Here is a 26,875-nt window from a genome sequence, read left to right as displayed (position 1 = left end):
ACATTCAAGAGCACTCTGTGGCAACTCTGGGCACACGGATCCCTTCCCTGCAGTTAGGTTCACTGGTTTATAGATTTCTATACCTTAGAGAAATATTTTTCTTCCCACACAAAGGATTTTATCAGAATATGACACCATTCATTAAAGAATCAGTTTTATGTACATGCACCAATATTTGATGTTACCCAGTGTAAGTTAGTTTGGGGAGGTTTTAGAGTATCTACACAGTATTTCTAAAGGACTTTAATCTGTTCACCTGGATTTAGCTGTACAGAAAGAAAACAGGTTGCAGTTGTACCCAGCTCTCCAGTCTGTATTACTGTATTTATAAACACGGAAGACTTTATTCCACAATCATACCCATTTTTCAAAAACCAAAGCACAAAAACTTCACCAGAAACCACGTGAACTGAATTTTTCAAGTCCACTATGGAACAGGAATCCCTACTGCAGATAGCTTATTTTAAATTAGCTTTTAGATAAGTGAGATAATCCCTATTTTTAATTTGATATTTCGGTAAAGGTTTCCATTGATCTCAGTTTTCCAAGTACACTTGAAAGCTAAGTAACAGCGGTAGGCTGATTTTTAATTTTGCTTTCACACCACTTGAGCAGATTCAAATTCTATGAGGCAAAATGATATTTGGCAGCAAATGACACAAGATGCCACTTGGCATCATATTCTGATTTTTAAGCAGAAGCTGTTGGAAGGCTTAAAAAACTTCTTTGTCTTACTCTACAGTATCTGAAATACAGGTCTAATCTGTTAATGACTCCAACACTAGAGAGAGGAAGCCAGCACATTAAAAACTCCATTTTCTGTAGATTAGAAGGACATTGGTTACACGAATTTGGGGAAAGTTCAAAATATTGCACGGTAATATGTCTGAACATTAAGATCTACTACATGGTCAAGAAAAGCTACAGACATGTAGAGTTTCTACAGTTCAGTGACTTATGATGGTCAGTTTAGTAGTTACATGCATATTTATAGTCCACCGCAAACTCAAAGCAGAATTTGATCAACCTATGGTTATATCATGAACATCATTTAAACCAGTATATTTGACTTTGTTTTGTCTAGCCCACATAAACACTCATCTTATCTCAGTTGAGCTGCAGTACCACTGAGTACTATGAATATTATTTTCATGCTTCCCACACCCCACCCTCCACTATTCTTCATTATCCTCGCTTTCATCTCAGTGACTTTGTCATTTGTATGGCAATTTCTTCTAACAGCTTTACTTATGCCTCCAGACTGTGCAAAATGCTGAACAAAGCAGAACAAGTAATTCAGGTACTTGGAATACCTTTAGGAGGACTATACAGTCCTTTAACGAACATTAGCTAAGCTCCTGAACAAACAGTATTTATTTTGCAGATACATTATCCCTATGGTTGCTGAATTCCACAAGATCCAGAAGCAAAACCAATAACGAAGCATCCACAAGGAACACCTTTTCTGTTGGGGGATCCCTCATCTAGTTGGAGAGTACACAACCAGACTTAGGAAAGAGATGAATGGGATTTAATGCTTTCAAGCAGCACTAGTTCTTTCTTACATTTGCTTCTGATAATCAAGAAGCTTATCAGAAAGAGAGAAGAAAAGAATAGAGCAGTGATAACATGCCTCCCAGTCTTCCTCTGGTACTCCAGGGAAGGATCCATCATTAGGCGCTGAAGTGCCAGGAGATAGTACTGTTTAACATCTCTTGATATTCACACTAATACAGTGGTCAAGGGGTAGAGTTTTTCACATCTGTATTTGGCCAACATAGACTTGATATCATTACAGTTGAGACATTTAAAAAACAGTAATGGAATTTGGTTCTGAAGATCCAGAAGGGCCCAGTCTTAGCACATTCTTCTGGTTTATCACCGGGGATGTAGAAAAGACCCATTCAAACCTCCACTTTAGAAGTGTCCAAATAGTCGAGGGTTCACCCCAAGTTCCCATAACTATAAGTATAGAAGTAGAACATATGAGCTGCTGATGGTAGGAGTCTCTCCTTTGAGTTCTGACCAGAAGCAACAACTTGACCTTTTCAAATCAAGCTTTTGTTGAAGTTGGCCTATTGTAAGAAGAGTTATTTTGTAAAAAACTTCTTAACCAGCTCTCACTCACCAGTTAGGCACTTAGTTTCACAAAAGCAGATTTTTTTTTTTTTTGCTGTTGCTACTCCATACAGCTTCAGCAAGGATACCCTTATTTCACTCAAGTAACTCAAGACTCACTTACTAGCTTGCTTTTGCATGACTGCCTAGTAATTCAGCACACATATTTGAGCATAAAGTATTCTCACATTAAGGACTGAGAAATAAGAGCCCAGCAGTTGCTGTTTGTATATACAAAAAACAGGATTTATTTTTGATAGCTGACAAAAATGTAAAGAAGCATTGATTTAAAAGTTGAAGCATCACCAAATAAGCAGAAGGAACCAAAACTGACAATCAGTCCAGACTGGCCTAATATCCCTTCACTTGTGGTTCAAAGTTATACAGCTGTTATGGTTTGGGGCTCTGGAATATCCAGATTAGATATTGTAGTAAAACACTGACTCATAAAAACAAAGCAAAAAGCATAAACAAAAAGAAAAAAAACCCTTGTGCCTACAAGTGACTGGGATCCCATTGCAACTCAGCTCCCCGAGGTATGAAACAGGAGCTGTTTTCTATTTAAAAGAACCCCAGAGTTCCACTGGAATGTTTACTGCCTGCATTGAAAACCCTTGCCCTGCTGCTTTGCATTCAAGAGAGGCATAAGAGTATTCATCTACTCAAAAGTCTGTCCAAGAGTACTGAGGAGAAGTCTCTCAGGTTCATCTCCTGTAATTACTTCTTTTGAACACTAACCAGAAAGCCTGGCTCAGATGCAGTGTGCTGAACAGGACATCAAAGAAAGACCTGGAATAACTGCAGAGGGCAACAAGTGCAACACAGTCTCCATGTGATTATATATTCACTCACGTTATAGCAAGGGCCTGTCTGCTTCTGTCTCTCAGGGAAAATCCTACGCAGTCCACAGTTTTTAAATCAACCAACAGCACACTTAAGTTTTATCATTTTTCACAGAGCAACGTCAAAAAGACACAAACAAAACATTGCCACACATGCACTTTACAGAGCTTGTGCCAGAGGGAGCTCTCAAATGTTACATTTGAAAGTGCTAAAATGATTGTTCAAAGAAACAAAGCAAAGCAACAGAGGCACAGAGGGCAGGCAGGCAAGCACAGACTAACTCTGGACAATAGCCAGCACTGGAGCTGGGCAGGAACCCAGTATTTCATGATACTGCTACTCCGACTTTTGCCTCAAAAGACTTTTTGTCCTCAGTCCAGCTCCCACTGCTGCCAGCCTTTTCACTGATTTCAGCAAAAGGTTGATTGGGCCTCAGGGCTTAAGTTTCAGACATGCTGGATGTGTGTTGACTTCAGCTGTCATTGTGAATGCTCAGCAACACACATCTGGAAGAGCAAGTCCTTAGCATGCAAAACAATTCTGTACTGGTCACATAATTGCCTTACAGAAGTCACAGAAACATAAAACTATCTTAACATGGAAGACAGCCCCAAGAAGCACGGTGACTGAGAAGACTTTAACAAAACACTCAAGAAAACTAAGCGCAGACTGTAGGCTTGCAGGAGGACAGCCCACATTTACTGGTTTCTGTCAGAGGCTTCCAAAAATAATTACGCATCCAATAAAGTTCTTTTCTATAAATGGAAGCACATTATGAATGGGGAGATGGGAATTTCAACATGCTGACCTTAAAATCCAATGTAGTTCTGATTGGCTTGCTGCAAAACCTTTCCTTTTTTTCCTGGTTTATGGGTAAATTAAGTCATGATTTACATTTTCTTCTCCATTCAAAGATAGCTGACTTCTGTTGAAATTCTTGTTTCAGACAAAAGGCACTTAGGTACTTAAAAGGTACTTCTGCAGTATTTGGTTGGCATAGATCCACAATACAGTGACCAATGTGTCAGTTTTTTCCTTAAAATATTATTTTTATTACATGAGAACTTACATAAAAGCATGTAGAAGACCATCTAGAACATGGTAGGCACCGTACACAGCTTTTTTTTTTTTTTTTAAGTGTTAAAGTATCCCAAAGCCTCAAAGCACAATTTCTAAAGGGTGGGGGCATAAGCAGGGAGTTCAGTTCTCTGAACCTGTTAGGAAAAATAGTTCCAATAACTACGTGTTGTAAATGTGATTTCTATGACATGGGGAAACCATTTCAGATTTTCTCAACATATCAACAGTTCTCTGTTCAGAGTGCTATTTTAAAAACAAACAAAAAAAAGAAAACCAAAAACCCATCTGCATTTTCCTTTCTAAATCCTTTTGTCTTCCCCATCAAGAACAGCCTTTTTAATCACAAATTAACTGCTGCAATGAGTTACAGCGTAGAAGCTCTCTGGAGTAATTTATGAAATGTACTGGCTTTCAGTGCTGTCTCAGAGATGTACCAAGTGAGAGTGAGTCACTTCTTCATTAATTATGAAAATCCATAAACTAGGATACAGGTACAAGGATTGCTAAGTAGAAACTGTTTCTTTTTTTTTTTTTTTAAAAAAAAGGCAAGGCATGTTTCTGATGACATATACTGAATGAGGATTTAAGGATTCACAAAAAAAGCTGCCATTTCACTTCACCCATAGTTAAGTTTTGACTAGTTACCAGCTATTAAAGATGGGAATTCTTGCATTATGTCTAGTCAATGCCTGGTACAGTGACGACTACAGCTACTATTAGAAGGCTGCGACTGCGGACAAAAGTATCATAGCTCCTGGCTGGATCCTGAGATGTTCATAACTTTCCATGCACAGGGAAACAAGTATCGAAAATGGTTTCACTTCAGTAAACTCTCCATTATTTGTGGCCAATTTACCTGGTTACAAACTGTGTGCCATCAGTGCATTGACAGGCTGCTGCTGCTTAGCAGACAAGCAGCAATACTGATTCTGAGTAAAGCTCTGAAAGGAAATAAAAAGGCAGAGCTGAAAATCTGTGGTAAAGCAGAAATCCTTGTCACATTCCCAGTAGCAGGGTGGGCCTGCACTACCATGCAAAGTGGCTCTTGATTGAGGCATATGGGTCCATGCGTATTTATCAGCATAACAAGCACTGGAAATCACAAGTATAGGCAAGAGGTTGAAAAGAAGTCTCAGACCAGGAGAGGCAAAGGTGGCTGATAGTACACCACCTTGGCTACTTAGTCCTGCCAGACACAGGGAAACAGACAGCACCATAGGACCCAAGAAATTACAGGTTAGGTTTTCTGTGGATCACATCCATTAAAATCCCTCAGATTATTTCTATTAGCCAGTTTTTCACCTTATTCCTTTCTTAAGTTTTGAGACATGAGTTGCTACCAAGTTTATGGAAGTAGCTGTTGATCTTGCCTTTCTTTCTGTTTGAAGTTTCAAAATACTTCCTAACAAAATTAATTCTTTCTTCTACAAGACAAGCTAGAAACATATTTTATCTGTTTATCTACTGGGATAAAGAAAACAATTACTGGTAATTCACCTCTTCCTTAAATGATTTTTTTCCCTCAATACGAATTGGGACACTCAATGGGTGAGAACAGAACGGAAAAAAAGCAAAAACTTCCAACATGCTACAGACCTTTATCTCATGGCAACGATTATGAAGACAGCCTCTTGTCATGGTTTAACCCCAGCCAGCAACTAAGCACCACACAGACGCTCACTCACTCCCCCCGGTGGGATGGGGGAGAGAATCAGAAGAGTAAAAGTGAGAAAACTCGTGGGTTGAGATAAAGACAGTTTAACAGGTCAAGCAAAAGCCCCATGCACACAAGGAAAGCAAACCAAGGAATTCATTCACCACTTCCCATTGGCAGGCAGGTGTTCAGCCATCTCCAGGAAAGCAGGGCTCCATCATGCATAACGGTTACCTGGGAAGACAAAACACCATCACTCCGAACGTCCCCCCCTTCCTCCTTCTTCCCCCAGCTTTATATGCTGAGCATGACCTCCTATGGTCTGGAATATCCCTTTGGTCAGTTGGGGTCAGCTGTCCCGGCTGTGTCCCCTCCCAGCTTCTTGTGCCCCCCCAGCCTCCTCGCTGGTGGGGTGGGGTGAGAAGCAGAAAAGGCCTTGACTCTGTGTAAGCGCTGCTCAGCAGTAACGAAATATTCCTGTATTATCAACACTGTTTCCAGCACAAATCCAAAACGTAGCCTCATACTAGCTACTGTGAAGAAAATTAACTCTATCCCAGTCAAAACCAGCACACCTCTACAGGTCTCCTTCTGTCAATCTGAAATAAGTTCCATGTTACAACTAAATAAAATCAGATGCAAGAAAAAGCAGAGGCTAGAGATGCAGAAGCTTAATGATGCTCATTACTCTGAAAGAAAAATGAAACTGCATATAGAGGAACTGAATAGACCATACGTTCTCATGTCACCAGCCAATACAAAAGGCTTTATTGATATATATTTTTTTAATCTGACATTAGCTTGAAATAACATTTTCAAACAGTAGTTCTTTCCTATTGATTTTCTCTGCAATCCGTTACAGTGAATGCTATCGCCTTTGAGCCAGCTACAGGGTTTTAACCTTCTAAGATGTCTGGGAACACAAATATGACAGTTTTCCTGAGCAGCATTGATTGCCATGTATTTTAAGTTATTCTGAATGGGAACACTAGGAAAATAGCTTCTAGATGCATAATGTATAAGCTCGTTTACAGGAAGCAAGGAACAAATCAAAAAAGGGAGAGGTGACACAGAAGAAACTGATAGAAGCAACGGTAATTTTGTTGAGACAGATAACATCATGGAAATTTAACCTTATGGAAAACTCTATTTAGAGCAGGCATTTGATACACAGCCTTTTAATTTGCAAATTGTGCTTCCAGAGATAACGAAGAGCAATCAAAATGGCAAGAAAGGGTTATTGCCCCTTGTTTCTGAGCCCACAGCACACAGATAACCTGTCAAAGCTCCGAAATGTAGGCTTCCCTCCCACAAACCCCCACCGCACATGGAACACGGTACAAGGCTTACTGGTCATTAGACATATTCACAAACCTCATGATAAATGTTAAATAGAAGGCTTGCAAGCAAAACACTACCTTAATAGTGGTAATACACAAGCAAGATCTAGCCAAACCTCAAGTAAACTGACCAACCACTTCTCCTCACCCCAGTTCAAAGAAAAGCAACTTAAGCATGCACAAGAGTTTAGCTTTTCTAGTTTCTTTGTGTTTGCTGCAGTTCCTTGGACCTATACTTGTGCTAGACTCAGATCAGCTGCTAGTGGCTTCCCAAATAAAGATAAGGATAAATTGTATTTCAGTTTTAACCGGAAAACCACACTATGTTCCAATATAACAAACATCCAGTCAGGAGCCCACAAATATTTAACTACTCAATTTCGGTTCTGTTTCAGCTGGCTTGACAATTCACAGCTAGTGTGCTTAACGAAGCACAGATTCTCCAGGCAGCCACACAGCTCATTAAAACAGGGGAGGGGTCTTTTCCCTGCCTACTTTCTAAGAAAAGATTCCCACACTCCCATCACTGACCACTCTGTACTAACCATGCACATATATACCGGCCTCAAAGGAACAAGCCAGCTCCAGCGCACATGTGGCAGACCGTGCCTCACACACTACTTCAGGCACAAGAAGTGACCAGCAATGATGCTATAACCTATACATTCTTTATCAAGAGAAGGTCTACAGAGTGTCTGAAGACATACAGGCACCAAAATGGCAGCTTCAGAACACAAGGTATACTTGTACTAGGAATAAATTCCCAGACAAGAGTGCAAAGTTCAATTACAAAGTGTCACTTTCTCCTCCTACACCTTGTGAAGGCAGCAGCCACACATTACAGCCCATGTAGCCTGCAGTTACCCCTTTGACAGCCTACAGACACCCCCCCAACGTTTTCCTCATCCCATCAGAAGTTTGCTGCCTACCTACATTTGAAAACATGATGTCATGTTTCCCAGTTTGTTTTTATGTGATTTAGTTTAGATTACTAACTCCAAGGTCCATCCATTCCATTGCTTACCATGCATAGGAAGTGGGAAGCATTATTCTACGGTATGTTAAGACTCCATTGGCATACTGGCAGATAAATCCAACAAAGGAAAATTTAGCTAGATAAACTTCTTAAATTGTAGTCAAAATTACGTGTAAGCAAAGCTAATACACTTGTTTTTCTTCAGCCTAAAATAAAAGCTCTGCCTAACAATTAACACTAGGAACAGAACTGTGGTTTGTGCTCCCTGGCACGCCAAAGCCAGGTAACTCCACTTTACCACTCTTCATCATCCAGGGATTAGAAATACATCTTTCACATTGCTTTAGCAAAGCCTTCAGAAAACTCTCATAATCTGCACTGGTGTTAGCAGGCATGTAAATACAAACACCCCACCATTGACAACTCAGCAGCAGTTGAGCTTGCATGGAGTTACTCTTTCCACTTCATTTAATAGATCTACAAAGTCTTCTGTAGAGAAACCTCAGTTCACTGTTCTGCATGATTATTGGCTTGCAATTGCAGAGTTTCCAGACTCAGTGGAGCACAGCACAACAAGCTTATGTAAAGCTGAGCAGGCACAGAGAACAAACAAAAACAGATTGGACATCCTATCAGCAGTTTCTTAAAACCGTAATACCCAATTACATAATTAACTCTATTATTCGATCCACTAGGCCAGTCCCTGTGCCACCTCAGCAAGATACCTGTCCAGTTATCATCTTAGCTTCACTGCTATTTTAACTGCCCCAAAAATCGTTACTAGATGCCATATCAAAAAGTCCTCAATTGGCAGAGAAGTCATACTTCAGAAGACAACACTCATTAAGACACCTAGAACGACATATATTGTTCTCTCACAAATCTACTAATACTGAAAGCCACTTCAGAAAACATGGCAGGTCTCATGTTAAGGCAGAGGAAGGGGTAATTATTCATCTAATACTTCCATAACTGCTGCTGCAAAGCAGCCACATGAGGATGTAACTGTTATAAGTATATGATTTAAGTACATGTAAATAGACTTGGTGGGTATTGAACTAAACAGTAAAATAATTGTGCATGGAAAAGAATCCTTCAGTAAAAATTAAGTTTCATTCCTGTAAAACTTGACCATCTCCTGAAAACCTAGAAAACTTTAAATGCAGATTTGCCAACTCCACTTGTCAAGTGATAGCATTTTCTTCCCTTCAGCAAGTTGTCTTGCTTTTCTTCGGAACTGAAAAATCATTCTAGTGGGAGGTTAAGTTGAAAGTCCTCTTTATAAAATTATCTCCCTTCACAGTCTTTTCTGGTATTTCTCAGCTCTGAATTTATAAAAGCAATTCCACAACACATTCACTGAAACACCTAATATAAATATACCAAAGCTCACAGTCTTTAATGAGTGTTACATTAAACATAAGGACTATACAAATCATGTGCCACTACTGCCCTCATTCGGAAGAATTCGGAATCTCACATTCTTCTGTCTCAAAAGACTATAGTCTTCCACACGATTATTTTTACTATTAGTTTTGATAGTATAGATCTGAGCATATGTACTGTCATTTACATTTTCTTTCAACTTGAAGTGTCCTCTCCTAACAAGAGGGATTTTTATTAGACCCCTGAGCAAGACAGGGAGAAAAACCTGCTAGTACACTAAAACAAAAAGAAATCAAGAAACCACAGCATTTGCTTAGACACAAGTGATCACAAGCAAGTGTTTTCAGTGCTGAATTCATCTACATACAAATGCAAGTACCAAATATACAATAAAAAAATTCAAAAGCTGAAATCAACTTGGATTCAGATCACATAGGAAGAGGTATTAGAAAAAAAATAATGACAATGGGAATAGTTTAAATATGCTCCACTGTTGTTCATAAAGACACAGTTACTCAAAGGTGGATGAAAAACAAACCTGAAGAAGGCAGGGGGATAAAAACTGCTATTGAACAGAAATGATTTTTAAAAATTACATCAGAAAAGGCAGAGAAATGGAGGCATAAGTGACAAGAAAAATTTGGTTAACCATAATTTTAAAGAAATTGATGTGTCACAAACAATAAGGAGCCAGATCAGTTTAAAGGAGCAGAAGGAATCTAATAGCCTTGGCCCACTATGACACAGAAACAGCAGAATGATCAACAGAAGAAACATTGATCAAATATTGTTCTGCTCTCTTCTTAAGTAAATCACAGCCCTATGAAAATAATTTTGCATTTTAAACGATAGATTTTGGCTATTAACATTTGATTTATAGAAAAAACACTTGAAATGGCTCTATTCCACAAAATGTACATTCATAAAGAGCATTCTGTGCTATTAAAGTTGATTTCTTAACACTTCTAAACAAGCCGGGGTCATGATAATATTTTAAAGGAAATGCAGGGTGTTTAGCCTAAATCAATCCCTAGTAATATCATTAAATATCTGCCATTTATTCCTTCAATGTACTATTCATTTCATCCTCTTCACACAAAAACTGACTAAATCATCCCTTTTCAAACCGGTAGCCCAGTCTCTAAAACTGGCAGCAGATTCTAAGACCCACAAGTTAAATGTTAACTGTTTAGTAATCAATGCTGGTTTCTACAGAAAATACTTCTCTCAGCTTTGTTTCAGAACTTGTAAGGGGGAGGGAGACACAAAGAGAGAAGTCAGTGAGATTGCTCACACACATTTTATTTATTTAACCGAGGAAGAATGCTTTCTGTGTTTTCATCAAGCACAGCCAGCAGCTTTGGCCAGCTGCAAGCAAGTTGCAGGGCACTTAACCCACTACATAATTACCGAGCACTTCTTCGGTTATTTGAGCCTGAACAAAGTGATATCAGAGAGACCAGTGACCAAAAAACTTTGAACTCCAAATGTTGTAATTTGAGAAAACTGTGCCAAAAATAAGTAGGGACATGTATGGGTTGGAGGACAAGGTAAGGGTGGCACTAAGGGGACTGCAGCAAGTTCTTTCAATTACCAATTTTTAGAGCACCTCTGTAACCTATTTATTAAAAAGTAAAAATAAAAAAATAGTCTACCTTTGCCCTCCTCTGGAACCTGCTTTCCAAATGTGCAGCACAGACAAGCAGCACCACAGGGCTCATGTTTACCTCAGAGACAACACTGTCACTCCAGCTACATTTGTCTGACATTTTACATTCACACATTAGGAAATGATGACTATTTCTGGACTGCAAAATACTATCTGAAGGACAGACAGATTATATACCATGCATTCTAAAGTGGCAGGTTGCTATGGTTTCCCCCTGCAAGAACAAAATTCACTTCATTAGGTTATCTGAAGATCTCCTCTACTAAACCAAACGGGTCCATCAGTGAAGCAGACTGTCCTTTAATCACAGCTCTGCCTTTGTGAAAACCAGTCCATTTTTCTCCTAAAACAGCTTTTGAAAAGAAGGATGTAGCTCTGCACATGAACTGAAATATCCTAATGCTTCCTGTTCAGAGCTGTGGACTCACCACCCAGTTCCCACAATAGCATGGATGCTAACTGACTTGCAAGCTGCCGTACTCTAAACCTATGCTTTGGAAAAAGATATTTAACTCTTGATTGTTTAAACTACTACCTGAACCACTTAACTCATTCATTTGGTAAAGTACATTAGCCATTAGAATCAATGAGTAGACCCTCTTATCTTGAAAATAAGACACAGATAACAGGAATCTAACTATTTCCTATTAAAAAAGATATATCACTCTTTACTGGGGCATTGGGAGAATGGGTTATTCCAATCTGACATGAAGCAGTCTTCTGAATACTCAGATTATTTGTGGGACACTTTGCAGAGTGTGATAGAGCTCCACTTTTGAGAAAAACAGCAGCAACAATTATTGGAGGACAGTCTTCAGCAAGGTATGGGTATGGGCCTGGCTTGAGAGGCCTCTTCCTTTCCATCAAGCTAAGACATTCACAGGATACAACCCTTAAAGATACTGTTCTACTGTCATTTTAATACAATGATTTAGGGGGAAAAAAAAAAAAAAAAGGGTTTCAGCTGAATCTGCTCTCCAGTTTAACTTGTCACATAAGTGCTAAAGCTAGGCCAAGAGAGGCCATTCACGTGTAAGCAGGGACAAGTCAATACATCTGTGTGGAAACACACCCTCAATCTCATAATTTTAGAGGTAATAAAAAGGAATTTTTATTAAATCATGAGACAGTTACATGTCTTAACCAAAAAGCTTAAAATAACTTCACCGTAGAGTTCATTTATTTGCAAATACACCTGAATTAATAGCTCTTGAGGTTGGATGGAACTAGACTCAGAGGAAAAAGCCTAAGCTGTAAATATTACTCTATAGTGAAATCAAGGCACTAATTAGTTAAAAAAAATTGGCCACGAGATCAGATCCTGGGGGTGGGGAGGAGGATCAGCTCTGAACTGAGAAGATGAGTGAATGGTGGGAAACCTAACCCCACATTTCAATGCATTCAATTGCAGGGCTTTGGAGAGCATCTAATCTTTGTGACACAAAGCCAATAAAGATTAATTCCCCTGAACAGTGCTGCCAGGGTGTTACCTTACTTTTGGAGGGTGTGGTAGGGAGAATGCCTTCACCCAGTTACTTTTTTTTCAACAATCTTTTCTGTGTATTTCTGCTTATTTCCAAGTACTACATGATCCATCAAACAAAAATACTTGTTCAGTCTATCTCTTTGTGTTAATCAACCAAGCGTGGTGCAAAAGATCCCCAGATATTGCTTCTAGCAAACTATTTTCAACCATTTTTAAGCCCCTGAGCTCTCAATTAGTCTTTCAAGTTGTATTCATTTGGGATTTATTAAAAAGTATATTTTTTGTAAAAAGCTTCTGAATTCAATTACTTGGCTTACTAATATTTTTTCTTCACAGAAATGACAAACCATGTATTTACATGATGTCAAGATGCCGCTAACAGGGTTCACAAACTGGTGTTCCAGGGTAGTCAGGAACAATCAGCTCATTATCAGTAAGCCTAGAGCAACTGTGCAGCAACCATTGGAAACATTTAGTCTGCAAGCAAATAAAATATTGAAACATGACTTTGTACTGTCTTGTAATGACTGAAGTATTTCAGACAGTTCTCTCTGAAGAAAACTGACACTGTCCCCAGACTGCTCCTCACAGGGTGATTAACAGAAACCACATACACCTTTGCAGGCTTATTAGTTATCAGAAGTCCCTGGTCTCAGCTTTCCCTGTCTATTCAGGAAATTACTCTGTGTTCTGAATCCAGCTGACATTACTCTTCCTAGAAAAGCAGTCCTGAATCTTCTCAAAGTGGGATGAAATACCTAGCTGAAAATTAAGGGCAGAGAAGATGTAATCATGAAGTGCTCAGGACTGCTGCTATTTTTTAAGTTTCTACCACACCATCTAAGACTTCATACCCCATGCCCTTTTCTTCTAGGACAGCTAACTACATACTAGTCCTCTCGATGATGCTTGTTGACTGTTTTAACAAAGGCTGGGGGAAAGGGGTGTGAAACAGCAAAGAATTTTCCTGAATGACTTTCAATTTAAATACCTTTGAGGTAAAAGGAGATTATTTTTTAAAATCAATGCATCACAAAAACAACTCAAAGAGATCACAATAAACACAAACAAGCATACAGATCAGATACCAGATACATACAAGACACTGGGGCATTCAGACTACATATTATTCCAATACACTAATACAAAGCTAGTGGACTGCTATTATCCCTATCCAAAACAGGGGTTTGTGCATTATCATTGCAATCAAGGTGGGGAAACATGCAGTAATCTGCTTAGCTCAGCAATTTCACAGAAGTATGCAGTAATAAGTTTTCCAGTTTGAAAAAGTAGGTATCTTGTTATTACCTTTTAAATTTTCTTTATTAAGAAAATAAGGGGAGAAGAAAGCATGGATGTTTGACTAAGATCAGTATAAGAACATCAAGGAAGAGTTAATGACAACTTGTAGATCCATTCCAGGTTTTGGTATTTATGGAAAGCATTACAATCTCCATATTTAGTCTGACAAAGTGTCCTCCTCCCAATTGATTTATAGCTAGGAAACGCAGAGCTCATTGCCTTTCTTTTTGGCCTGTAGAGTTCTTTCTGTTTAAAAGCTGAAGAATGCAATGGAAAGCAAAAGACACAAGAAACTTTTGAAATCATTTCATCTAAGTTTCAGTCAAATCACTCAGTGTATCAATGTCAGGGCTAACTGATGCCCCCTCTGATCTCCATGACCTTTCTTCCCCAGTGAAGTTTAGACATCTAAACCCTTTACATTAAGGATAGTGGGAGTTAGATGTGTAAACACCTTTAAGAACCTGGATCTCTGTAAGCTTAAATGAGGCCTTTGAAATTAGAATCCCACAGTTCTCCTGTGCCTATGCTGGACTTTAAATTATGAACAGACTTTCCCTAAAGCAGGTCCAAACGGCTTAGAGACTTGTCTCCTTAGCCTCCCAGGCTGTATTCACAAGTGCTTGTACTTAATTCCGTCCAAGAGATCTTTACTCTCTCCTCTGACATATTTGACATAACGAGCTTCAGTAAAGGAGTAACACCAGACAATGCAAATCTCTTACAGGGCCTCACATTTATTTGGGAAGATTCACCTCTTTCCTTTTATTTCCCTCTCTCATGTGCACTTCTTTAGAATTATGTTAATTAACTAACTCAAGAAAATTATTACAATAAGGGAACAAGCATGACATAACTACTGAAAACTGTAATCAAAACCCTGATTTTCCTTGTGTGTGTGGATCTACCTGAATTGTATATGAAACACAAGATAAGGGGCAGCGGAGAAACCTTTCCAGCTCTTGCAGTAATCTTTTTTTTACTGAAATCCTCTACTGAAATCCCAGCAACAATAGTTACAAGAAGCTTTATCTTAATTCTGATGCTATAGTCATAAAACATTATACAGCAAAGTGTGAGAAGCCAGCATTAACTTCAGTAGCTGTCTTGAGAACAGGGTGATTTCAGATACACAGGTCTCTTCCCTCAGAGGAAAAAAAAAAAGAAAAGAAAAGTATTTCCCACTCCCAAGGACTCACACTGCATACACACATTTCTCCAATTAAGACAACCACGTTGCAGTGCTTCCTGATGTTGTTCAGGCAAGTCAATGTCTGTTTGTAACCCGTCACAAAACGATCATATTTCTGCTACAGCAGAAATTACTCTAGCTGATAACAACAGGTTTACAGTCTCCAAAGGACTTGACTATAGGATCTGTCCTCTGCCTATTAACCATAAACTCTTGATTTTGTTCAGAACAGCTCACAGAAAAGGAAGCCCTATTCATTTCAGCAAGTATCCTTACAGAAGCATTTTTAAAATTCTTATATAAAATATGTAGGGGGAATTGTGAATGTTACTTAAGTAAAAGTATAATGAGAAAACTATATACTAAAAAGTACTAAGACTTCCCCATGAAAACCTGCTTTAGATTAACAGTCTTTCGTTTATAATGATAGTATTTACAGCAAGACACATATAGGCTTTTTCCCTTTAATACAAAGCATTTCTAGATCAAGTGAAGTGGAAAGGATACAGGATTTTCTATAGAATCAGAAAAAAGTTTTGAGGACCGATTCGTAAAGATGAAAGAGCAGGGAGCAGCATCGCTCCACCAGGGAAGGCTAGCCAGAAGCTGAGGACAACCCCGGCAAAGGCAGGGCAGGACCTCGCCACCAAGACACCACCCCACAGCAGAGTGAGCAGAGCCAGTCAGCTGACAGCCACGGGCTGCGCTGACAGTCCTGTGATTACCAGACAAATGAGAGGTGACAAGGCAAGTCCAAGGTCAAGCTGGGAAGTCCAATCCACAAGTCCGGACAAGCAGGGGAAAGGGCTGACCGCAGTCCTTCCCAGACTATAGCTCTGAGCTTAAGTGAGGCTCCTGGAACCTGGGCAGGGAGTGTGGGTGGAAGTCCCAGGTGGGGCTGGTCCAGGTAATTGAGACCTACTGGGGCTCTCTGACTCTGGCAGCAGGGATTAAACAGACACTTACACAGCTTTCTGAAAGACATACAGGCATAGGTTAAATAGAAAAGAGGTGAAGACGCCACTCCCACAACTATCCACTCTGCTCCTATGGCAGGATCACCACCCGTCCCTGCAGCAGTCCCAGGACTAGCACACTCCTCAGCTTGGCACAGCCGTACACACTGAGATCAATGTGCCTTCAGCCGCCAGACCGATTTACAAGAAAATTGGATATTCTTGCCTCAGGCATGACAACCGCCAAAGAGGGAGAACAGACGTCTAGCAGAGAAGATGTAACACCTTTAGCTATCCAGTCTTAATCCTCTATCTCATATTTGCCAAAACTACTAGGGAACAACTGCAATACATTTAGGAAGTCACTGGTGCCCTCACTGTTTGCTGCCACCCTGTTGAAGAGTCTTCTACCCACACACAGCAGACTGCAGAGCAGATGGAGTGTGTGCACTCGCTTCAGCCACTTCAGCACAAAGTCTGGCACCTTAGAGCAAGACACTTCTCACAGCTGCTGCCCAAGTGGTTAACAGCAGCCCGAACTCTGCACCAGGGATGTTAACTACACAGACTGATGAAGGTGTTTTGGGCTTCCACTTGCTGTCTAAGCCCTAGGAATGTTTTTAAATCAAAACCTGTGCGTTACATTTAATTGACATGAATTAGTTTTCCTTAGTGTTGCTTCAGCCCAGAATCCTTATCGCAAGAACACAAAATAGGCCACTGGCTTTGGCTGCTGTCAGTGGCTTCCAACCAGCTCCATAGCCCACTGCTTTTTAGAGTTCTCAGTCTATTTTTAACAGCAATTTAAGAAATAAAAGCTATTTAAAACAAGCAGCATAAAAAGAAGTATCATTTGCTTCACTTGATTATTATGTGCATAGTAATGACAGGAAGACTACTGCAAATGTTTTCCAACTCTTAAAAAAAAGAACACTTCCTTTGCAATATATAATTTTGAATTTTAATTTAGATAACTCAGATTATTTACTGGCAACAAAAATATGCATATTCATGAGATCTGATTTACTATAATCTTTATTTCTGATGTTCTGCATCTGTGAATACTTGAAGTACTTGAGTTTGCATTCATGGACAATTATACAGGAATCTCATAGAGTAGCAACAGATTGATTTATAGTTAAGAGTTTGTAGCACAGAAAGCCAATTCATTTTCTTTCAGAAGGGCTATGGCATGAGATTTGGGACTGATGCTTCCACCCTCATTTTTGATCAAATTACTTTTTCTTGTCTAATAGACATACAAATCAAGGTCATTATAATGAGGGTCAAACCAGTGATTTTTAGATGCATTCACTCTACCAATACTTAGCAAATGTCTGAGGAATAAAGTTAAATAGACAGCAAGTGGAAACCTGAAAGTTAAATTCTATGCAAGTGCATGGGGCTTTAGAGGGGAAAGATAGACACGCTATTCGGTCATTCTACCTTCACACTGAAGGGCTCCCTCAAGTTCCCTCATGCTGACTTCCCTTGAGCCTTCTAGAAATCCAAGCACTTACTATGCAAAACACATTTTTCTTAAAAATCTCTGCATCTCTAACCACGCTTCTTTCTGGTCTTGCCTCTCTTGTCATTCATTCCATCCTTCTGAAGAACAAAGATTCTTCTAATAAAACAAACTTTAATTAATTTCCAAAAGTAAGTCATAGGGAGAATGAAACAAACCCATAATAAATCAGTGCAAAGTACAATGGGAGAAAGTAGAATGAATACAGCTTTTGATGCATATACTGAGTAAATAAGATGATAAAGCTCACTGATGCATGAAACAGTTCCTCTGTTTTACACTCGCACTCCTTCAAGTGAAGGGACACAAATGCAGAGGCTTCTCAGGAAAGCTGCTCCCTCATCTTCCTCTCCCTGTGCGACAATAGACCAATGAATACTGGTAATGACAGCCATTAACACAGAAAAGGGGAGGGTGTGCAAAATGCTTTTAAAATCGAGTTTGGATCACTGTATTTAGAGCAACTCAGGCCAACTGTTGCTTTGGTGAGTTTCACTCCTGGTGAAAACACAGGTAATGCTCTTACTAGTATTTAGCCAATGTTTCTAAACAGTAAAAAACCCCACACCTATGAACAACTTTGCTGAACAAAAATCTCTTATAACTAATCTTTATTATCCACACAGTCTGCTTTAAGGTGAAAGTAATTCCACAGCATTACTCCAAGACATACAAAAATAATGAAAACAACTGCAGTTTTTCATAACTATAACGGAAAGACCTACCTCTGAGAGCAAATCCATGGTGCTGTTCATAAGTTCTGGTCCCTTCTAACCGAGATGCACACCAGATCATAGTTCATTGTTGGGTGCAACTCTATCAGCCATACCCCTGGCTAACCAAAGTACCCTATTGTGAACAGTTGCAGTATTATCTATCACATCTGTCAGCTAAACTGTCTCAAGTGAGTAGATACATGCCTCTTTTTTTTGTCTCAAATATTATGCTAGTTTTACCCCAAAGAGCTTTAAATTCATCTTGTTCTCTACTCCCGGCAGATGTGACAAGCTCTAATGTTATGAGTATTATAAAGAGAACGCTGTGCTATAGGGGAGGGTAGAATACTGCCTGGAACAGGTGTTGGCTGTTTGCAGTTTGCCACCACTTAAAGTGCACCTCATCCTCCCGCCATTTTCAAAGAAAGGCATAAAGCACTTCAGAAATAATGCTTACAGCAAATGCAAACCAAACATGTTCATAAGCAGAAAATGTAGAGACAGAAAAACATTCTGTCTCAGAGAACATAGGATGACTTCTTTGACTTGTGCGTTCGGTTGTAGACTATCAGTAGAGCTAGCTAAAAGTAGTGCCAGGACTGCTGCCTAAAAGCTAAATAAATCATTCAACCTTCCTTTCAGGAAGATTTTTGAACAACAGAGAACCTGACAGACTTCACTGAACAAAAGTATTCTTGTCGGGATAGATATCACCTAGGCTGTGCTGAAATCTCTGATTTCCTGAGATAATTTCCAAAAACCATAAAGCCCACCTGGATTTGAATTCTTTCAAGCCCTTCTGAGATTCAGAGAACTTCCTCCCATCTGCAAGATGCATATATCTTCAATATCTATATATTTAGTGGTAAAAAAAGTTTAGGGCTGCATATCACCTCTTTTGTTAGTCACATATCAACATATATTTTCTTTGAAGAGTCAGAAGATCAAACATAGCGAAGAGATTTGCCTTCCTAAAAACCTTGCATTACAGAAAATATCAGTTCACTCCTTAAGAAAATTTTAAGCCTTTCAACCAATTCACAGTAATCATCACAAACCAGCTTGAAAGTTTTAGACTGAAGTAGAAATAACACCTCAACAGTTTTAGGAAAGCAAGTACTTAAGCACCTTTAACCCATTTGAAAGATGTAGCGTTCATTACAGGTCTGCAAAATACCTCCTTCAGACATTTCTCAACCTTTATAAGAAATTGGTATTCACTTTTCATAAAATAACAGATAATGGATCATTTATTAAATAAATAAGTAAGTCTTGGGCCTCAAGCACACCCTAAACAGAAGCTCTCTATAGTAAGCAAGCCCCTTTACTTGCCTAAAGTCAGTTCAGAAGTGGAATATTTTCTGCTCCTAGAATAGGTTTAAATGCCGCTTTAAGTGTTTTTCAACAATACTGTATCTTTTCCAGATCTTGTAACATAACTACTTATCTGAAACAAAAAAATAAAGTTTATACACAACCTGACCTGATACCTACAACAAACTAGAATTAACCTTCACCAGCAACGCATTCACCTTCACAAAACCCTGAGTAACTCCTGTCAGTTTTCTGCGCAGAAAGAATATTTCTTATTTGACTCAACCAAACACACAAACAAGGAAGATGAAGGCAGGTGCATTTGTAAACAGCTGCCTGAATCCCAAACAAAGCTTGCCAAGTGAGGCTGTTTTAAGCAAGAGGTTGATCGGGTCCTTCTGTTGGTCTTGACCTTCCATGAATGTACAAAAATATTTCTGAGGGACTGGAAAGTGTTAAGAAAAAAAAAAAATGCTTACTGATACACACCTAAAAGATCTCAGCCCTGTAGGAGGCAGGAGCAGTCACACAGCTAACTCCCACCAGGAAAACGGTTTCAGCTCCCCTGACCCAAAACCCCAGCCAGGGGCCGTAACAAGCATTCACAAGTCGCTGACACAAGGGCCTGGGTGCATGCCTCCAGCGTGAGGCGGCGGGGCCGGACCTTACCGCGGCCGGTGCCGCAGGCGGACACAGGCTGCGGCCCCCGCGCCCAGAGAAGACAGCTGCTGCTGCAGCAGCGCGGGAACCCCGCGAGGACCCGGTCCCTCGCGCTCTCCCGCCCGCCTGGCGCCTTGAGGGCGAAAGAAGGAGCGACGCCCGGCTGCCCGCCCGCCGTCGGGATCAGGCGCGAGGCGGCGCTGGGACGTGGCGGGCGGGACCGCGCGGGGCGGGGCCGTGCGGAGACGCCGCCAGAGACCGCTACCGTGCCGGCCCTGCCTGTCTCCTAGCGACAGCACTCCGCCCCTTCCCCACCATCCGCGCCTCGTGATTGGCCTGCCTGAAAGTCTATCACCCCCTCAGCCCCGCCCCACCCCCCGGGCCGGGCGGAGCGGAGTCCGGGGGCGGTGCAGAACGGGCGGGCTGTCTGCGGGGCGGCGGCTGCATGGCGTTCTCCCGGTGGTCGCTGGTGCCCGAGGAACCGGGCAGAGCTTTAGAGTGACCCCTCGGCGCTGCTGCGGTTGTCGCTACGGGTCACACCGGCTCGGGGCCCTCCCTGCGAGAGAAGGGAGCGGAACGACAGGGACGAGGTAAGGGTGCGGGGCAGGGCCCCACCGGCGGCATGTTTGGGCTCCCCCGCGCCGTGCCCGGCCCGTCCAGGGGGCGGGCGTGGCTCCTCCGTCCCGCCGACGGGGCTGCCAGGTCGCTCCTCCGCCGGCGGAGCCCCCGAGGCGGCGGAGGGCAGGCCCGGGCATGTCCCGAGGAGGCGGCGCGTGCGCGGTGCGCGGCCCCGCGGGGCCGGGGGCGGGCGGGGGCGCGGCAGGGCCCTGCCGGGCGGCGGGAGCTCGCGGCGGGGCTGGGGCTGCGGCCGGCACGGCTGCCGGCACCTTTACGTGGGACTGCCCGCAGCCCGGTGGGCCCCGGCTGCGAAGCCCTGTGGCCCGGTGCCGGCTCAGCTGTGGTGTCACCCGGTCCCTGAGGTGCGCGGTGTAGCTCTGAAGTTTGAGTTGAAAACCATTATTACGGGGAGCAGAAGGGTGACTGCACCCACCCTGGCCTCACGGCTGACAGGCCTGCTCAGGCCCAGCTCGCTCTGCTCAGGGGGAGCTTCGCTGCCTGTGTACGCCGTGTGACTGGCCGGTCACCGGCGCTGCGGGCCGGGCGCTGATGCCGCCGGTACGTGCCCGACCTGATGCATCTGTTCCGAGTGTTCCACACGTGTTGCTAATTGGCAGAAGTACTTAAACTTACAAATGAGTAGCTCACATACCTACAGAGAAAGGAAAGTTTCTATCTTTGCTTTAGAGACAACTGTAACTTTGCAAGTTTTTCCCCTTTTAGCTGTTTGATACACTTACCTTTGTTTCTGGTTACAGATGATTGAAACACTTGTAACTACGGAAGCTCAGGAGCTGCTGTACCAGCTCACAGCCCTGTTGGAACAGGAGTTAAGATGTCAGCCAAAGGCCTCTGGCCTGAGACTGATTGAATCTGCTCATGATAATGGCCTCCGAATGACTGCTAGGCTGCGAGACTTTGAAGTGAAAGATCTCCTCAGCTTAACTCAATTCTTTGGCTTCCATACAGAGACGTTTTCACTAGCTGTGAATTTCTTAGATAGATTCTTGTCAAAAATGAAGGTAAGGCTTTTTAAAGAATAAGCTCTCAGTTGTTAGCTTCTGCTCATTGCAATCTTGTTCCTATTATAAGTTAGAACATCTTGGTTTTAGACGGCTAGAGGTTAAGCTCCTTCCAGAGATTCTGATTGTGCAAGAGCTAAAAAATGGCTTTCCCTATTCAGATTTTAGTATTGTTAAGAAAGGTGTTTCCTCTGAAGAAGAGAAGGAAGAAGGCATCAGTTTCAACTTGGGGATGCCCATAGGCTTGGAAATGCAGGCCGTATTAATGTGTTAGATCAAGACAGATTGTCTTGCTTGTTGCATGTATAGAAGAACACCTTAAACTATTTCTTATTTTACTGCTGTTTCAACCTACTCGTAAACCTTGTGTGTATCAAGAGGCTTGATGCTGTTCAGTACTGAGAATCTGGTAAAACATTGAGTTAGCACTCCATTCTACCATGCATATGTGGCATGCTGACCTGGGTTGTTTTTAATAGTGTAATGAGACAGGATTACCACTGTACTATTTGGTCAAGAACAAAAGCTTGTTTTCCTTGTGTGTTAAAACAAAAATGAGAAAGCTAAATGGAGCAGATAGGAAAACGATGATTTGAAAGACTTCTGAATCGAAAATAAGCAGTAAAAATGGGGGCTGTAATGCCTATGGAATAAAATAAGTCAGTTTATATAAATACGTACATATATATCTGTGGGTATATATATAGAAAAGGGTAAAAAGACCCAATTTTTTTTTTTTGCATAAGCCAGTATGTACACCACTTTAAGTCGTAAAAGCTTTTTATTAGGCTGTTATAGAACCTCATTAAGAAACCAGTTCTACCTCAATGAAAGTACATTTTTCTGCAGTCTTGCTTTTTAGATGAATCAGGCAGAACTTGTAGTGTGTAAGGGTCTTCTCATTTAGTTAAATAAAGATAAGAATGTAAGTAGCTAAAAGACGGATTTCTCAATCTTCAAAAAACAGAACAACCCTCCCCACCCCCCATAATTTTTTCCTAAAATACACTGGTGCCTATATAGTTGGATACTTACATGTTGAAATGGCTGATGAAAGGCCTTCCTTTTTGAAAGTAACAACAATTTACCTTTCTTTAGGTACAGCCTAAACACCTGGGCTGTGTTGGACTCAGCTGCTTCTACTTGGCTGTGAAGGCATCAGAAGAAGAGAGAAACATTCCCTTAGCCACTGACTTAATTCGGATAAGCCAGTATAGGTTCACCGTTTCTGATATGATGAGAATGGAGAAAATCGTATTGGAGAAGCTGTCTTGGAAAGTCAAAGCTACAACAGCCTTCCAATTTCTACAATTATATCATTCACTCATTCACGAGAATTTAAGCTGTGAAAGGTAAAATATCTAATACTTATTTTGCTATGACTGCATATGATCAGGAAGCCTATGTAGAAAAGTAAGCAGGGAAATTACTCGAGTAATTGGTCTTTCTGTACTTATAAAAACCACAAACTTTCTCCCTTATTGGTAAATATCATAAATGTGAATATCTGTGGTTTAATATTATTTTAATTTTAAATGTCGTTTGCATAAAGTGATCTAAAGAGTATTGCTCTGTGAGCCGAAAACCAAACTTGCTCAATAATGATGGTATAATAAATCTCAGCTTATGCTGCACCAAGTATTGCCTCATTGCAAAGATTTCAAAATCTGGCTTAGAAAGAGATTCCTTTTGCTAATAAGCATTAAAATTCCTTGTTGGTAAGCCTATTTTGACAATGCAACTCTCCCCAGTGTAACACAAGATTTATTTTTGGCATTAGGACTGCTAAAACTGAACACCTGTTTGACTGTAACCCTAGAACTTTTGGGACAAATGAGGCCTTTGTTTAGATAATGAACATTCTCGCTGCTTCCCTGAGTTCCCAGGGTGGTGCTGCCTTGATCAAGCTTGCGTTCTTGTTCTACATTCACTCATCTGTTTTTATTGTAGGAAAAAATACCTTAATTTTGAGAGACTTGAGACCCAGCTTAAAGCATGTCACTGCAGAATCATGTTTTCTAAAGCCAAGGTAAACGTCTTGAAAGCTCAAAGACAATAAGACTACTGAAACTTAACAGGGCAGTGTTTAAAAACATTTTCTCTCTCTCTAGCCTTCTGTCTTGGCACTGTCTATTATGGCATTAGAGATAGAAGAACAAAAACTACTGGAGTTGACAGAGGCGTTGGAATTTCTGCAGTTGCATTCCAAGGTATGTATAGCTGAAGTTTCAGGGGAGGAAGGAAGACAAATGCATGCAAGGGCCTACACAGTGGGGAAGGGGAAGGTCCATTGGCGTACTGGTTTCTTTTGTGGCTTTGTTGGGGTTCTTTTTCCATTTGGCTTGGGATCTTTGGCTTCCTATCTTATGTGAAGAACCTGAAAGTACCTGCATGAAATAAGGACTGAATGAGTTATTAACATATGAGATTCTGTCTTGCTATTTAGATAAACAACAGAGATTTGACCTTCTGGAAGGAACTGGTGTTGAAGTGCCTTACAGAATATTCCTCGAGCAAGTGTTCCAAACCAAATGTCCAGAAATTAAAATGGATTGTGTCTGGACGTACAGCACGGCAGCTTAAACATAGCTACTACAGAATAACACACCTTCCTACAATTCCAGAGACCAGCTCATAATAGGTAACTCCTTGTAAAATCAACTTCTGATAATGTAGAAGTACTTAGCTGTTAACTACCTCAAAGTTTTTTATTCCGTATAGGTAACCTCTTGAAGACATGTAACATAAATGTAGTAGGCCTGTCATAGAGGCTGGTCTATTCTCATGTTCATGCTTGAGCCAGTGCTGTACCTAAAGAAGTGGCAACCTAATATATGAACGTTGGAGAAAGAACTGATCCTCTGGTGTGCTTTGGGAGCAGAAATGTGTTCTACAGATACTGGGACCTCATTCAAACTAAAAAGTGGAGTAAAACTGGTAAAAAGGCAGAGAAAAAACTTGACTTGCTCCTATCCTAAAAAGAGTCAGCTAAGAGGAAAAAGTTGCCTATTAGAACGAGTTTCTTGTAATCGTTCACTTAAACCACTTAAAAGGAAGACAGTTTTATACCGTTTTACTTGTATAACTGTCTGTTTAGTAAAGTCTAAAAACTGTAATTCAGTTATTCATGTTACTGTTTTTTTTACTCTGTAGAAATTGTTAACTACTTCCTTAGCTAGACTTTAATTCCAAAGGCTACATATTTTCTATAACAGCTGTCTTGCTGTTGTCTTGCTATATTAAAGTCTGATGCTTTGTTTGGCTCTTGTAGAAAGCCCTCCAGCTGACTGGTATTTTTTATTTACAGGAGTACAATAAAATGAGGAGAGAACCATCCTGTGACCTTGTCAACAGACACATGAATATTTGAGAAACAAAGTCTGAAACATGATCTTAATAATGAAGAACTCAACTCACGGAAAGAATATGTAACATTTCAGACTAAAGATCCTTCCAGCAAATATGTTCTTTTCATGATGATTACAACAATATTCAGTGTCAGTTTTCAGTCTTATTTGTTAGACTGTTTACTGTTCAGTGAAATACCACAATACCGATACAAGGAATTTTAACACCTTATAGTTTATAGAGCAGCTTGTGTATGCTAACCTTGGTTTACTGTAACTGCAGGTGCTGAATTACATATTTAATTTTAAAAATCTGGTTCACTTTCCAAAGATTATGTGACACTAGGAAAACACCATGTGCAGCAGCACAGTGCTGCAGCGTCTCAATCAAATGAAAGACTAATCCCGCTCAGTATTGGTGACAATAGCAAATGCCTGTCAGTCCACCTGACATGCTGTTTGGGCAGTGTCATGTGTCCACATGTTCCTGCTGGGCAGGGCACTGGCCTTCTACCACAGACACATTAAAAACTAGGCTATGTGATACCCACTGAACATGTCAAGTAGCTAGAGCAGGAGAAAAGAGAAACCTTATTTCATTGCCTTATAAAAGGTAGTCACTAACACAGCAACAGTAACTTCTGTGTTTTGTAAGAAAGAGGTGTAGTTTACTGAGATTATGAATTATTTCACAGAGTGTAAAAACTTCATGATACCTAATGAAGGCTGAGGGAAAGTACTGGGTCACCTGCGCCAAATCTGACATCAGTTTTCCAGAGTTTCACTGTACGAGAGGTAAATGCTGATGCTGAACAGGTGCATTTTTACAGGCACAGTAGGAGCAGGGCTAATGCCCCATCTTGGCCTGTACGTAGGAGCAAATCTAGTTGAGAAACACTGAAGACTGCTTCAACTCTGATCTCTTTAATGGTAAGCTTTGTAAAATACAACTGTTTTTTCTGAAGACCAGATCGGTACTTGAGGCATATCATGCTTCTGGTGCTAACAATGAAGTGAACAATAAGAATGTATTACTGTATGTAAGATGAACAGAGGTGTTGGGGGAATGTTGCCAATGACCTCTTGAATTCTGTGTTACTGTGGAGCAGAGGCTGTTGGCGATAGGCGGTTAACAACCGATGGCCATATGAACCGACTTAGTGGAGAAGGAGAGATCAGAATGTTCTGAACACAGTGTAGGCTTAGACAGTAGCCAACCAACCCTTTCCCCTTTATGGTAATAGCTGAGGGGGAAACCATTCTTTGCATATCTCAAACTAGTTAAACCTTTCACAGAAGACTTCATGCCAAAGCTCTATACTGGACAAATCAAGCCTTCTCATGAACTCATGGGACTGATTGCACTGCATAACATGTAATTGAGTTTTGCATCTACCAGTGCTATCTGTGCGTTGTGCTGGCCTGTGAAAAGCATACAAGCGATTCGGACAAAGGTGTCGTCAGTCTGCTGGGAGAGATGGAGAAGATGCAATGTGCAATTATAATTGTTGTGTCTCAATATTAAGATATGTACCTTTCAATTAAACATTGAAATGTGCTTAACTGAGTAACTTTTTTCCCCGTTTGTTATAAAACACTGTAGTAGGAAGCCTCTAAAGTGACTTATATCTGAACCGTACCTGGAAAATTTCCAGGCAGGAGGTAAGA

General features: G+C 40.8%; 1 protein-coding gene and 1 long non-coding RNA gene across 3 annotated transcripts in view; one reads left to right on the top strand and one right to left on the bottom strand.

The window, feature by feature from the left end:
* LOC127022065 (uncharacterized) overlaps nt 1-15,837 on the bottom strand; it is a 183,911-nt gene extending 168,074 nt beyond the window's left edge. Inside the window, exon 1 of the long non-coding RNA XR_007767291.1 lies at nt 15,772-15,837. This is a non-coding gene — a long non-coding RNA (uncharacterized LOC127022065). The remainder of the gene's footprint in view (nt 1-15,771) is intronic.
* Nucleotides 15,838-20,699: 4,862 nt separating this feature from the next.
* On the top strand, nt 20,700-26,770 carry CCNG1 (cyclin G1). Of its 2 annotated transcripts, XR_007767296.1 has the most exons (8): nt 20,700-20,810; nt 21,597-21,860; nt 22,959-23,212; nt 23,811-23,889; nt 23,972-24,070; nt 24,307-24,501; nt 24,582-24,797; nt 25,168-26,770. XR_007767296.1 is itself a non-coding variant. In XM_050905481.1 (7 exons), exons 2-6 carry the CDS (start codon nt 21,597-21,599, stop codon nt 24,496-24,498), a joined length of 888 nt encoding a protein of 295 aa, XP_050761438.1. In that variant the 5' UTR covers nt 20,700-20,810; the 3' UTR covers nt 24,499-24,501; nt 25,168-26,770. The 2 variants fall into 2 exon arrangements, 1 of the variants encoding a protein (XP_050761438.1); XM_050905481.1 differs by lacking the exon at nt 24,582-24,797.
* Nucleotides 26,771-26,875: the final 105 nt, after the last annotated feature.

The sequence above is a fragment of the Gymnogyps californianus genome, chromosome 14, assembly GCF_018139145.2.
Source record: "Gymnogyps californianus isolate 813 chromosome 14, ASM1813914v2, whole genome shotgun sequence".
NCBI classification, from domain to species: Eukaryota; Metazoa; Chordata; class Aves; order Accipitriformes; family Cathartidae; genus Gymnogyps; species Gymnogyps californianus.
The sequence above is the reverse complement of the archived record's forward strand: the minus strand, read 5'-3'. Positions and strand labels throughout refer to the sequence as shown.